This window comes from Mus caroli, unplaced genomic scaffold (assembly GCF_978045245.1).
Source record: "Mus caroli unplaced genomic scaffold, Mus_caroli_1 scaffold_9, whole genome shotgun sequence".
NCBI lineage: Eukaryota > Metazoa > Chordata > Mammalia > Rodentia > Muridae > Mus > Mus caroli.
The window spans coordinates 44,004,268-44,020,072 of record NW_028227264.1 but is presented as its reverse complement, the minus strand read 5'-3'; the positions used below and the strand labels follow the sequence as shown (position 1 = coordinate 44,020,072).

Below are 15,805 nucleotides of genomic sequence, written 5' to 3'. Positions count from 1 at the left end.
CCAGGAGTGTCTGCCTCTGCTCCCTGGGACAGACAACAAGGAACTAAACAAAGGGCAGGGCTTATACAGGATTTCTTGGGCAGAGATTTCCAGACTGAGGATTGGTAGGATTCCAAGTTCTGACTTGGGGAGCTCAGGAACTGGTGAGTTCTCATGCTCAGGAATTGGTGGGATTGTGTAAGAAGCTCGGGGATTGGTGGCTTTTTTTCATCTCCCTTTCCCTGCATCAGAGCATGGGTTAGAATATAAGTCCTTTCTGGCCACAGGCAGCTCTGGCTAAGGCATCGTCTCTATGGAACTACTCAAGGTGAATGGAAAGGAGGTGTTGTCACCATGGACTGCTCCTCATGACAGCAGCAGGATGGAGGCAAGGGTGTTTTGACAGAAGCTGCCATTTTGACAGCTCCTGTGGTGGCATCATAGCTGCAGGCTGGGGAGGAAGAAGGGACCTGCTGCAGGCGGGATGGCTCTTAAGCACACTGCTCAGGAACCACATCTATGATTTGCCTAGTGCTCTAACACAGCATGATTTTGCCAGCTACAGATAGTTTTTGCAAGTGTGTGACATTTGGGATTCTAAGGACTTTTCAGAGGATATATAAATGCTAGAACCCTGACAGTTGTGGCTGGATGGCTGGTTGATGGTTGGATGTTGTTGGTTACTGTTGGTTGTAGTTTGTCAAGTAATCATGAGCAAAGAGACAAAAAGAACTTAGCTATCCTGATGGCAGAGGTCAAACTTGTCTCAAGGAACTTGACGCCCCTAACTCACAGGAAGCAGTTACCCCTTTTCTACCCCTGACTTTTTTTATGGGTTTCTTTCTCTTACACGCCCCTCTATCCTTCTTTTTCTCCCCACTAGGGGGTTGAAAAGAGAAAAGAGGTGGGGAAAGATGGAAGAAAATGAACCCACAGAGTAGTCAAAAGTCTGTCTACTGAGAAAGAGACTGTCTCAAAAATAAATAAAATACACAGATAATGGATGAATACCATTGTGTGATTTATCTTGTGTGTCTGATCCTTTAAAAGATTCCCCAGTTGTTAGTCAACTGGTCCTTTAAGAATCCTTAGCTGATAGAACTCCTTGACCCTATGACCTTCAGTGTTCCTTGCCTCTTGTATTACGGGGAACAGTTTTTTTTTTTTTTAAGCCAGCTCAAGTGAAGATAGGAATTAGGCTAGTCTAGTAGAAGAGCAATCATCTGGAAGTGAATTAGGCTAATAGCATGAAAAAAGAAGTCACTTGGTGCAGAAGACATTGTTAGAAGACAGCTGAGCCAGGAGAAGCTGGGCTGAGCAGATAGGCTAGAACAGCTGCTATAGTTTGGAGAGGCTAGCACTGGGGAAAATGAGAGATGGAATTGTGTAAGCAGACTGTTGGGGAACTGAGGGAGGAATGGTTTGGGGAAACATTTGAAGGAGCTGAGCTGGAAACTGGGAGGTACAGTTGAGAAAAAAAGTATATTCAGGGATCTCTCTATCTCTATCTTCTATCCTTTCTCTCTTATCTAGTGTTGGGGGGTGAAACAGGGGATAGAAGGTAGGAAAAAGAGGAAGCAACAAAGTAGCAAAGGCCAGCTAGTCATAACAAGCAACATCAAAATGAGAACAGACATCAAAAAAAAGTAAAGTTTGAGATTTAAAAAGAAAATTATCTGTACTTACAGATTATATTATCTATGTAGAAAATGTCACTGAAGTCATAGGAAAGAAACTATTAGGAGTTCAGCAAGTATAATAACACACACATACATACAATGTTTGCACAAGTCAAAGGAAAAGCCAACAAGTTAGAGTGAAAATACTTGCTGTAACAGCTCAAGACCATGAGTTTGATCCACAAAATGACAAAATGTGGCCATACACATTTATAGTCCTAGCACCCCTAGGAAACAATGGGAGGCAGAAACCATAAACCGGGAGGCTCACAGTAAGCTACCTTGGCACACGCTGCGAAGCAACAGAAATCATAGAGGCACTGCCACGCACTCCAGCCAGTCGGTCAGCTTGACGGCCTGAGCCTTAAAGCCACTCAGAGGCAGAGTTTCACGGAAACTCACCTCCTGGGGTCTGGCGTGCTCATTAACCCATATACTCATACCCTATTACCGAATTAGTCAGGATCCACGTACTCTCTTTTAATATTATCTTATTATAAGTGCCTTTTAAGAAACTGGGGAAAATATATACAAAAGATTTTTGCATATTGTCTACTACAAGTCTATAGTCTACAAGTCTATACCCCAATATTTTATAGGTAATCATTAACCACAGAACAAAATGCTCTGCAAAGAAAAGAGGGATAGATATGAATCATAGTCAGTCAAAACTAGATTTTGAAAAGTTAACTAAAATTGCAATGATTGTGTTGGACAGACATGAGAAGTGTGTTTATGCATGAAGAAACGAGAGGAAAGACAGGAAAGAAGGAATAGATTCAGCTCCAAAATGTAATGTGGTCACAACTAAATTGAGAAAGATTACTACCATGCAATGTTCAACTACAGATAACTATTAAACTATTACAAAACTGAAAAGCATTTCCTAAGAGGGACAGAAACTTGAAGTAGAAAAAATGAAGGGAAAGAAGGCCAAGAGTCCACACTGAAGCCTTGCAAAATCACAAAATAAAATATTTTCTAATCTATCTTCCTTGAAAGCTCAGGAATGAAAAGTTGGCAGTTGGAAATTATGCAATGAAAATATGATAGCAGTGAACATGTTATCTTGCCTCAAGTTGCTGTACTACAGAAAGATCTGTGTCAGTTCTAAGTTTTATAACTCTTCTACATCCCACATCTCCAGGCAATCTGTATTCTGAATGCAAGATTACCTTACAGAATAGATGCTACAATATTGCTAATATATACAAAACCTGGACTGTCACAGGAATTACAAATACTGTATAATAATTATGACTAAGCCCACCCTATACTAAACCACTAACAGAACACTTGAAAACTGAGGAAAACTTTCTCTTATGCCCTATATCAAAAAAGTATATATACTTAAAAATAATATATATATATATGTGTATATATATATGTGTGTGTGTGTGTGTGTGTGTGCCAGGCATGGTGAGACACACTTGCAATCCCAGCACTCAGGAGCTGAGGCAAGGAAACTGTCATAGGCCCAATGTCAGCCTGGACTATATAAGATCTTACTTCAAAAATCTAAAGAAATTTTAATTAAAAATGTCTTGAAAACCAGTTTAATAAGTAGGTATTCAATATTATTCTTTATCCACAAAAATACAAGATGCAAAATCTACAAATGCCAGGCAAAGATACACACTTTTGACCTAGCACTTGAGAAACAGAGGCAGGCAGATCTCTTGAGTTCAAGGCCAGCAGGGTCTATACAGAAAGTTCTAGATGAGCTGAGGCTACATGATGAGATGGAATCTATTAAAAAAAAAAAAAAAAAGAAGAAGAAAAGAAAAAGAAAAAGAAAAAGGACCTGCAAGTGTTACCAAAGGAAGGTTAAATTCAATTTAACAAATTACATCTGCTGTGCTTGTGCATAGCACCTTCTGCTATGTCTCCAAAATAGCTACTCGGTGATCACGTTACTCTATTTTATCTCTACTTCAAAAATAAATACTCCGAAAAAGAAATCATAATTATTTGATTAAAATTTTGAGGTTTTTTAACAATCCTTTCAGCAGTATCCAATACCATTTCCCAATATGTAAATCAAATGTTTACTAACTTAGTTCTGAATGGAAAATGGTTAAGAGCGATGGGTGGTTATAGTAGTTATCTCAGTACAAAGAACAGTGAGTTCTCACTCCCTGTTACCTTTGACCCTCTCTACAGAGGCATACAATTTCCCTGCAATAGATACAACAACAGCTCTTTAAAAGATATAATGGAAACCAGCTCTTGTTTATCCCCTTGATTTAATTTTGGTTTCTATGTAGTCCTAGCACTTGAAGCCCAACCTGCCCCGCCCCCACCTCCGCCCATGCCCCGCATGTGCCACCATGCCCAACCCAGCTGGAAATACACCTGAACAGGAAAACTCCCTTGAAAGTCACTGACAAAGACAAGAAGAATAAGGCTTTAAAATAAATGAAAGTAATGAACCTAAAGAAGAGCTGAGATGAACGAGGACATCACGTTTCTTAATAAACTCGCTGTATACCTCACAAGCACTTTACAGATGTAACTCAAAAAACCACTGGGATTACAACTTGCATCTGCAGCACATTCACCATTTTTTCTAGAGTATCTTTATAATCTCAAATAAAAGTGATCGCACATACTGCTGTAAGGCCTTCATTATTACAAATGTTGACATCCGCACTGTACTCCAGTAATTTACTCATGCATTTCTTCTGTCTGAAAAGAAAAAAAGACAGTAACAGATAACTATGATAGGAAATGCACAATAACAGCTATTTCACCGAAATACTAAATAGAACCAACATTAAACTACAAATATCATTATATAATAGTGCTCTCTAAAATTTCAAACTAGCTCCAGTATATAAATACTATTCTGAAATAAAATACAAAACGGTTTTTATGACACAAATAACAGATTAAAGAAATGACACAATCTATTTTGGGTCTTTTTGTTGTTGTTTTTTTCCATTTCATTGGGAAAAAAAATATCCTTCAGATTGCTGAGGAATTTTTAACTTTATTAAGCAAGTCAAACTACTAGAAATTTCTAGCTTTGGCTAACTAAATGGAAGAGCAATCTTCATTTGAATTTTAAAACATATACATTTAATGGATTAGCAGTAGACACAGCAAATACCACAATGTTGTATCTCTACTTTTTGGATTATAAAATGTTTAAAATACTAAGAAAAACTGTAACACAAACAAGGTTGTGAGTATAACGTGGTGACAAAGCACTTGCTTAGCACATTTCAGACCCTGGGTTCACTCTCCAGGAGGATTAAAATACATAATCGGAGAACTGGTAAACTGCATATATATGTACACCTCTCTACCCACATTTTTTAAATTACATTATGTGGTAAAATATATCTAACATAAAATTTATCATTTTTGGTTGGTTGGTTGATTCCCTGAGACGGGGTCTCAATACCCAGCCCTGGCTGGCTGGCCTGGAATTCACTAGACCAGATTAGCCTCAAACTCATGGAAATCTCCTGCTTCTGCCTCTGAAGCACTGAAACTAAAGGCATGCTCACCTTAACCATGTTTAAGTGTACAGAGCTATATGGTATTTTACTTATCATAAAGTCTTCAAGACTTATCTATGTTTTGGCATATCAGAAATTCTTTCCTCTTAGGATTGAAAACAATTCTGTTATTTGTATAAAACAAATTTTCCTCATCCATTCATCACCTGATGGGTGCCCGGCTCCTTCCACATCTCACCATTATACACAATGTTGATATATATGCAGTGAGTGCTTTTTGCACCTGGCTTTTGACTCTTGAGTATATCTAGCTGTGAAAAGGCTAAGTCGTACTGCAATCCTATTTGTAAGTGTCTGAGGCACTATCTCACTGTTCTTCACAGCAGCTTTACCACTTTACACAGCTACGTACGTGTGTTCCACGTTCTCCACATCCTAGCCAATGGCTTGTTTTGTGTTTGTGGTTTTTGATAGTCATTATTTTCTAGTAGAGCTGGGAGCTTGTTCCATTTTCTAATTCCTGATAAGTCTTCTGTGCACTTCAGAACTGCCTACCCACTTCATTTTGTTCATAAAACTCCTTTCCAACTGATCCATTCCTAGCTACTATCCAGTATTTATCTTAAATTCACCTTCATTTATACTAGCTGTTCAAGATTCCTGAAAGTATGGAACCATACACTTAATAAAGGTTCATTTTCTACTCATATCCCTCATATAGCAATCAAATTATAGGGCAGAGATAACTAATATATATTCAGTACTGAATTGACAAACTGTGATGTAACCTCTGACATGAAGTTAGTAATAATCTTATTGACTAAAGCATAATAAAGCATATCATGTTATGCTTTATAAAACATTAACAGTATTATCATACAGTAATATACCTGACAGTATATAGTATATATAGCACATAACATATATTTAAGCAACTAGGTTCAACAATAGTTTTATGTCATAAATTATATGTTTAATCAAGTGACAAACATAACCAGTTACATTGAAATTCTCAATAAAACTTTATCAACTGATTATTAATAAGCATTCAACTTGTAAGTAAATAAATAGCACTGCAAAACAACTGCTTTTCTCATTCTGATTTTTGCACTTGAAAGAAGGTTAAATCTCATTTAAAAATCTTAATTACACTCAAAGAAATGGAAAATAAAGCTGATAATAAATATTGAAGTTCCAGTATTTACAAAGTTTATCTAAAACATTATAATAACAATGATCTTAGAAGTTCATAATAAACATAATCATAAGAAACACATGTGACAGCTCTATTAAGTGACTAATACCCAACTCCAATGGATACATAGCAAAACTCATATATCTCTGAGTTAGGGAAAAACCACACAACCAGGGCAGAAAGACTATATATAAGCTTTAAGACCAGAACATTTGCTGTGCAACAATGTATTCAATGTATTCCACATATATCAAGGAATAAATCTATGAATCTCAATAATATGTTGCCTAAAAAAGAAGAGGATAATGCTAACACCAGTTAACATGACAATGGGGCAGGGATTCCAAACAGTCTCACCCTTAGATGAAGAGCTTCAGGTGGGAAATGCCTGCTGAGAGAGAATCAGTCTCCTACAGAGATGAGCTCACACAAAGATCACAAATGGTCAGCACTGAACAAACACACAGCAAAGCAAAATGAACACAATAACCTGAGACTGCTCATAAATGTCCCTTTAGGCTGATCCAGTCCTAGATACTATTATACACATGCAAATATGTATTATACATACATAGTATATATGTGTAACAATAACTAAAAGCTCATGAACTTGGTGAGGGGGCTGGGAAGAGCTGGAGGGGAAGTGAAGGAGTGGGAATGATGAAGGTACACTGTTCCAAAGGTGGGCCGTTACTGTGTCCATACAGAGGGAATTTTAAGACTTCTAAGAATCCAATGTAGATCATTGGCTTAGCTCCAAAATAAGTGCTCCAGTCAAAATGGGCCAGGAAAACAGACATGAAAAGCTTTAAGGTAGGCTGGTTGAATAAAAGTACCCATGTAATGCTCTCAATTCCGAAAGCTAAAAGCAAAAGGTACAGGGCGACACAGACAAGAAATGTATTGTACCTTTCTTATTTAATACACACTACTACTACTTTCCTCAACCTCAAACAACCCAACAACCAAGCAGCTGTTTTGCCGGGACTTACTGTAGAACACTGAGCAAAACTATTTTGCTCTTTATGAACTCATTACTTAACCCTCCAAATATTTTTAAATGCAAAAGTTTCAAAATTGACCAATCTGTAACCTACAAATAAATGATAACTTATAATTTATGTTTTTTTGGTTTATGCAACTTACTGAAGAAAAATAAATCAATTACTAGAACAGCTATTAGTTGATCACTGATTGACAACTTGTATCATTTTTTCACTGCTCTACTAAACAGCATTGGACAATAGATAAACTAATAACTCCAAGCCTCCTAACAATTTAAGTGAAAATTACAAAAAGTTTGAGACCATATTTTGAAATACAAAGACTTTTTCACTTCCGATTTCCATTCTCTGTAGAACATGAACAGGTCATTTCTTTGCTGACATGCAAAAATACAGCACATTTTCTGTTCTGCTGATACAATATCAATTTTCTAGCCATATCAGTTATGAGCATAAAGTGTAACATGTCACCTCAAATCTCTAACAGCGGATGGTTTAAACAAGAATGGATGCAATTGACAGATCATGGAAACAGAAAGTAAACAGAGACACAGTGAAACTAAAAGAAGTAATGAACCAAATGGATTTAACAGATATCTACAAAGCACTTTACCCTAAAACAAAAGAATATACTTTCTTCTCAGCATCTCACGGAACCTTCTCAAAAATCGACCATATACTCAGACATAAAACAAACCTCAACAAATATACGAACATAGAATTAGTCACATGTATTCTATCAGACCACCACAGACTAAGGCTGGTCTTCAATAGCAACAAAAACAACAGAAAGCACACATACACATGGAAGCTGAACAACTAACTAATCAATGATAACTTGGTCAGCGAAGAAATAAAGAAAGAAATTAAATACTTTTTAGAATTCAGTGAAAACGACCTTGGGAGCGAACTCTGCTGACAGTCCTATGGTCCACAAAGGACTCTCCACTCCCCAGGTGCCCTAGCCCAGGATCTTAGGATCATTGGTGAGTGGAACAAAACATCTGTTCCAATACCACCAAGAGTACCTGGGGCCAGCAGGAGCAGGGACACAGGAACCCTGCCCAACCAGAGGCTTGGATTCCTTCCAGTTGGCACTGGTCTACCTTGATTTCGAACTCAGTGGACAGCCCCACCACCCCCAGAGGAGGTACCACTTCCAGGAACTCTCACACGTCCAGGATCGTAGGATTTCAGGATCCCAGGATCCCAGGAGCTTGGTTACACCAGGATCTCAAGATCTCAGAGGAAACTTGACTGCCAAGAACTCAGACACACCCAGGATCTCAGGATGACAGAATCCTGGAATCACAGGATCACAAAAAAAGCTGGACTCTGAGGAGTTCTGACTCAACCAGGATTACAGGAAGGACAAGCTCCAACCAGGTATAACGAGGGCAGGGAGCACTTGAGATAATTTGATGATGGGAGGCAAGCATAAGAACACAAGCAACAGAAACCAAGGTTACTTGGCATCATCAGAACCCAACTCTCCCACCATAACAAATCCTGGATACACCATCACAACCAGAAAAGCAAGATATGAATCTAAAGTCACTTCTCATGATGATGATGGAAGACTATAAGAAGGACATAAATAACTCCCTTTAAAAAATACAGGAGGATAAAGGTAAACAAGAAGAAGCCCTTAGAGAGGAAACATAAATATCCCTTAAAGAATTATAGGAAAACACATCCAAACAGGTAAAAGAATTGAACAAAACCATGCAGGATCTAAAAAAGGAAGTAGAAACAATAAAGAAATCACAAAGAAAGACAACTCTGAAAATACAAAACCTAGGAAAAAGATCAGGAGTCATAGATGCAAGCACCACTAACAGAATACAAGAGATAGAAGAGAGAATCTCAGGTGGAGAAGATACCATGGAAAACATTGACACAAAGATCAAAGAAAATGTGAAGTGCAAAAAGATCCTAACCCAAAACATCCAGGAAATACAGGACACAATGAGAAGATCAAACCTAAGGATAATAGGTATAGAGAAGAGTGAAGATTTCCCAACTTAAAGGGCCAGTAAATATCTTCAACAAAATTATAGAAGAAAACTTCCCAACATCAAGAAAGAGAAGCCCATGAACATACAAGAGGCCTACAGAACTCCAAATAGACTGGACCAGAAAACAAATTCATCTCGTCACATAATAATCAAACCACCAAATGTGCAAAACAAAGAAAGCATATTAAAAGCAGTAAGGAACAAAGGCCAAGTAACATATAAAGGCAGACCTATCGGAATTACACCAGACTTCTCCCCCAGAGACTATGAAAGCCAGAAGATTCTGGGCAGATGTCATACAGATCCTAAGAGAACACAAATGCCAGTCCAGGCTACTATACCCAGCAAAACTTTCAATTACCGTAGATGGAGAAACCAAGAAGCTCCATGACAAAACCAAATTTACACACTATCTTTCCACAAATCCAGCCCTTCAAAGGATAATAAAGAGAAAACTCCAACACAAGGAGGGAAACTACCCTCTAGAAAAAGAAAGAAAGTAATCTTTCAACAAACCTAAAAGAAGATACCCACATGAACAGAATCCCAACTCTAACAACAAAACAAACAAGAAGCAACAATGACTTTTCCTTAAAATCTTTTAATATCAATGGACTCAATTCCCCCATAAAAAGACATAGACTAACAGACTGGCTACACAAACAGGACCCAACATTTTGCCTCATACAGGAAACCCACCTCAGGGACAAAGACAGACACTACCTCAGAGTAAAAGGCTGGAAAACAAATTTCCAACCAAATGGTTCCAAGAAACAAGCTGGAGTCACCATTCTAATATCAAATAAAATCAACTTTCAACCTAAAGTTATCAAAAAAGATAAGGAGGGACACTTCATACACATCAAATGTAAAATTTCCAAGATGAACTCTCAATTCTGAACATCTATGCTAAAATTGCAAGGGCATCCACATTCATTAAAGAAATTTTACTGAAACGCAAAGCACACATAGCACCACACACAATAATAGTGGGAGACTTCAACACCCCACTCTCATCAATACACTGATCATGGGAAGAGAAGGTGAACAGAGGCACAGTAAACAAAAAAATGTTAAGAAATAAATGGATTTAAGATATCTATAGAACATTTTATCATAAAACAAAAGTATATACCATCTTCTCACCACCTCATGGTACCTTCTCCAAAACTGACCATATAATAGGTCACAAAACAAGTCTCAACAGATACAAGAAGATTGAAATAATCCCATTCATCCTATCAGATCACCATGGACTAAGGCAGATCTTCAATAACAACATAAATAATAAAAAGCCAACATTCACGTGGAAGTTGAACAACCCTCTACTCAATGATAACTTGGTCAAAGAAGAAATAAAGAAATTAAAGACTTTTTAGAGTTTAGTGAAAACGAAGCCACAGCATACCCAAACTTATGAGACACAATGAAAGCAGTCCTAAGAGTAAAACTCTGAGTGCCTCCAAAAAGAAGCTGGAGTGAGCATACACTAGCGGCTTGATAGCTCTAGAACAAAAAAGAAGCAAATGCACCCAAGAGGAATAGACTGCAGGAAATAATGAAAATCAGTGCTGAAATCAACCAAGTGAAGAAAAAAAGAGAGCTATACAAAGAATCAACCAAACCAGGAGCTGATTCTTTGAGAAAAATCAACAAGATAGATAAATCCTTAGCCAGACTAACTAGATGACACAGAGAGAGCATCCTAATTAACAAAATGAGAAATGAAAAGAGAGACGTAACTACAAAAATTGAGGAAATCCAAAAAATTCATCAGATCCTACTACAAATGCCTTTACTCAATAAAACTGGAAAACCTGGCTGAAAAGGACAATTTTCTAGATAGATACCAGATACCAAAGTTAAATGAAGATCAGATTAATGACCTAAACAATCCCATATCTCCTAAAGAAAAACTGTCATTAATAGTCTCCAAAAAAAAAAAAAAAAAAAAAAAGCCCAGGACCTGATGGGTTTAGTACAGAGTTCTACCAAACCTACATAGAAGACCTAATACCGATACTCCTCAAACTATTCCACAAAACAGAAGCAGAAGGTACTCTACCCTATTCATTCTATGAAGCCACAATTACTCTGATACCTAAACCACACAAAGACCGAACAACAAAAAAGAAATTCAGACCAATTTCCCTTATGAAAATCAATGCAAAAAAAACTCAAAAAAATTTTCACAATCCAAACCCAAGAACACATCAAAATGATCATCCATCATGATCAAGTAGGCTTCATCCCAGGGATGCGGGTTTGGTTCAATATAAGGCAATTCATCAATGTAATCCACTATATAAACAAACTCAAAGAAAAAAAAATATGATCATCTCATTAGAGGCTGAGAAAGCATTTGACAAAATCCAACATCCCTTCATGATAAAAGTCTTGAAAAGATCAGGAATTCAAGACCCATACCTAAACAAAGTAAAAGCAATATACAGCAACCAGTAGCCAACATAAAAGTAAATGGATAGAAACTTGAAGCAATCCCACTAAAATCAGGGACTAGACAAGTCTGCCCACTCTCTCCCGAACTATTCAATATAGTACTTAAAGTTCTAGACACAGCAATTGGACAACAAAAGGAGGTAAAATAAATACAAATTGGAAAAGAAGAAGTGAAAATATCACTATTTGCAGATGATATGAACGTTAACTTAGGTGACCCCAAAAATTCCACCAGAGAACTCCTAAACCTGATGAACAACTTCAGCAAAGTGGCTGGATATAAACTTAATTCAAACAAATCAGTGGCCTTCCTCTACAGAAAGGATAAAACAGGCTGAGAAAGAAATTAGGGAAACAATACCCTTCACAATAGTCACAAATAATATAAAACATCTTGGTGTGAATCTAACTAAGCAAAGAAAAGATCGGTATGATAAGAACTTCAAGTCTCTGAAGAAAGAAATTGAAGATCTCAGAAGATGGAAACATCTCCCATCTCATCAACTGGCACGATAAACATAGTAAAAATAGCCATCTTGCCAAAAGCTATCTACCTCTTCAATGCAATCCCCATCAAAATTTCAACTCAATTCTTCATAGATTTAGAAAGAGCAAATTCCAAATTCATCTGGAATAACAAAAAACCCAGGATAGGAAAGACTATTCTCAACAATAAATGAATTTCTGGGGGAATCACTATCTCTGACCTCAAGCTGTACTACAGAGCAGTAGTGATAAGAACTGCATTGTATTGGTACAGTGACAGGCAGGTAGATCAATGGAATAGAATTGAAGACACAGAAATGAACTCATATACTTACAGTCACTTGATCTTTGACAAAGGAGCTAAAGTCATCCAGTGGAAAAAAAGACAGCATTTTCAAGAAATGGTGCTGGATCAAATGTCGGTTACCATGTGGACGGCAAATCAACCCATTCTTATCTCCTAGTCCAAAGCTCAAGTTCAAGTGGATCAAGGAACTCCACATAAAACCAGAGACACGGAAACTTATAGAAGAGAAATTGGGGAAGAGCCTCAAACATATGGGCACAGGGGAAAAGAAATCCCTGAACAGAACACCAATGGCTTGTGCTTGTAAGATCGAGTAGCGACAAATGAGACCTCATAAAATTGCAAAGCTTCTGTAAGGCAAAGGACACTGTCAATAAGACAAAAGGCCACCAACAGATTGGGAAAAGATCTTTACCAATCCTACATCCGATAGAGGTCTAATATCCAATATATAGAAAGAACTCAAGAAGTTAAGACTCCAGAAAAACAAATTAACCTATTAAAAAATGGGGTACAGAGCTAAACAAAGAATTCTCAACTGAGGAATACCAAATGGCTGAGAAGCACCTAAAAAAATGTTCAGTGTCCTTAATCATCAGGGAAATACAAATCAAAACAACCCTGAGATTCCACCTTACACCAGTCAGAATGGCTAAAATCAAAAACCCAGGTAACAACAGATGCTGGCAAGGATGTGGAGAAAGAGGAACACTCCTCCAATGCTGGTGGGATTGCAGACTGGAAATCAGTCTGGCAGCTCCTTAACTTTGTCTCAGTTGTTTTATTGCCCAGTTCTGCCAATCTTTGTGTTTGCTTTCCTGTTTTGTGTAAGAGTCATTAAGCATCCAGTAACCTCATTTGTACCTTGCCGATGTGTCGCCTAACTTCCCTATTTTTGTCTGTATAAAAAGTTCGATGCTCGATTTGACAAATTACATTCAGATTCAACACATTCCCTTGTGTCCTGTCTGTTTGTCACCCCATTTTCGCCGACTCTTTGCCCATCTGCCGACTGAGCCCGGTGAGTGGCAGATATACACTGTCCATCTGATAGAACAGGCCAACAGATATACACTGTCCACCTGACAGGAACAGTTGAGGGAATCAAAAGAAACCAAACTCTAAACCAGCTAAAAGGACAAAGTTCTTATATAACTTACACTTTGGTGTGAACAAATTTGATTTCATATTTCAATTATAGTAAAACACTTTTTTGTTTGGTTGGTTTTTTGAGATAAGGTTTCTCTGTCCTGGAACTGTAGACCAGGCTGGCCTCAAAATCAGAGATCTGCCTCCCTCTGTCTCCCTCTGCCTCCCAAGTGCTAGAATTAAAGGTGTATGCCACCACTGCCTGGTTATTAAAGTAGAAAACCTCCTTCAAGGCCTCTTTTGCTTTTATTACATGTTTATTTACCATGTGTATGTATTCGATGGCCTGCCTCTGAAAGTCAGTTCTTGTAGGAGTCCCTCCAGGTTTCCACCAGGTGGGAACCAAGGATTGAACGTAGGTCATCTGGCTTCATCACAGGCACCTTTACCTGGAGAGCCACCTTGCAGGCCCCATAAAAAGTTATTTTGAAAAATACCAGTAGCTCCAGAAGTACTGAATACTTGAGTCATTTAACAAACAGTAAGGACCTCCATATTGTACAAGGCAACCATTCAATAAGCAATAGAAAACAAAATATTTAAGTACTGACTATCACAAGTATTCTTGGTAGACGTAAGAAAGGCATCTAAGAAGAAACTACATTGTCTGCACCTTTTCATCTTGCTGATTGCTAAGTGAATTATGCATTACCTGCCCTACTTCTGTATCTTTAAAATGCTAATGTCTTTTCAATCACTGTTGACAATAATGATCAAAAGTACTTTGTATGTTCTCCTTAAAAGGCCTTTATTTCAGAAGCACTGTACTGGAACAGTCTCTCTAGAAGAACAAGACCAGTCCGTCTTTTGAGTCTGACACCTTGGTCCTCACATACTGCGTCTAAAGGAACTCTTTATTCCCTCCCCTGCACCAACTTGTCCTTTCCTATGTAACTGTTCAAAAGCATTGTAAGATATGTAACCATTCAAGAAAGATCTGTCATTATCCTGCCAATATAATCGATACATCTAAAAAGTAACTAACAACTGTGTCTTCAGTTGTGTCACACAACAACCTACCTAATGGTCAAATGGTTGCTTACTTGGTACATGGTGATTTATCAATTAGTGCAGAGTTAAATTGGCTCACTCATAAGTGGGACAGTCAAAGAGACCTTAGCCCAAATACTACAACTTTCTCCTACCCAACCTCGATATAATTATGGTTCACTATCGCCTTGGTTCAATATATACACTTCTATGCAAAAACATTAGTCTCAAGCTAATGAAATGGATAATTGTATCTCCAGAGCCATTTCATGTATGTAACCACTTCAATTACATACAATGCCTGATCGGAAAATAAAAATATCTTTAAGATTAATTAAAAGATACACAACAGGAAAGTAGACTGACAGAGAAAATTTACAATCTTTGAAAAATGATTTATAAATCTAAAGTCCTCAAATCCTAGGTCAAAAAACTTTGAGATGATTCTTTATTTTCTTAATAAGCAAATGATATATGCTTACAAAAATCCCACTGGGTTAGGGAATGCTACTAAAATGATGGTCTATTTTGGTATCATTTATATCTTATATAACCCAGGATTCTCTGCTGTAACTTAAGTTTTTCAAACCTCATTGCTAATGATGGTTCATTAACCTCCCTTCTAGCCCACACCCACCAGAGGTAGTGGAAAAGGATGGGGTGGGGTGAGGGGGATGAACCTGTTTAGAAAGGTTCTTTGGAGCAGCTCCCATCTGTGTTGTCTGGAAATCGGCAGTTCAGTTCACAGGTCAGCAGTGGCAGCCTGATCCACTCACAAACCCTTCATGGATACACGAGCAGTCCTGCTCAGTAGTGTCAGGATAGAAAACAAGAATCAGCAGCAGTGGCACTGCCTAGCAGAGACAGCCAGGCCTCAGCCTCAGCACCAGTCAGCAGGAGGAACCAGGGCCACCAGGAATGCCAGGAAAAGTTCTCAGCTGTGCCACTCTCAGCAAAGATAAATGAGGACTGGAGACCAATAAGCACTGTACGGCAAGCCAAGCTCGGCCTCAGCCTCTGCCACTGCCCTTCAAGTCCTTCTTATACTCCCTCCAAACATCATGTGTCTTC

The 15,805-nt window shown here is 38.0% G+C and overlaps 1 protein-coding gene across 3 annotated transcripts in view; it reads right to left on the bottom strand.

Moving 5' to 3' along the window:
• Window positions 1-15,805, bottom strand: part of Hace1 (HECT domain and ankyrin repeat containing E3 ubiquitin protein ligase 1) — a 125,648-nt gene that overhangs the window by 96,156 nt on the left and 13,687 nt on the right. For all 3 annotated transcript variants that reach the window (XM_021175364.3, XM_029482603.2, XM_029482604.2), the window contains exon 5: window positions 4,271-4,346. In XM_021175364.3, the coding sequence (XP_021031023.1) occupies window positions 4,271-4,346 (76 nt within the window). The remainder of the gene's footprint in view (window positions 1-4,270; window positions 4,347-15,805) is intronic.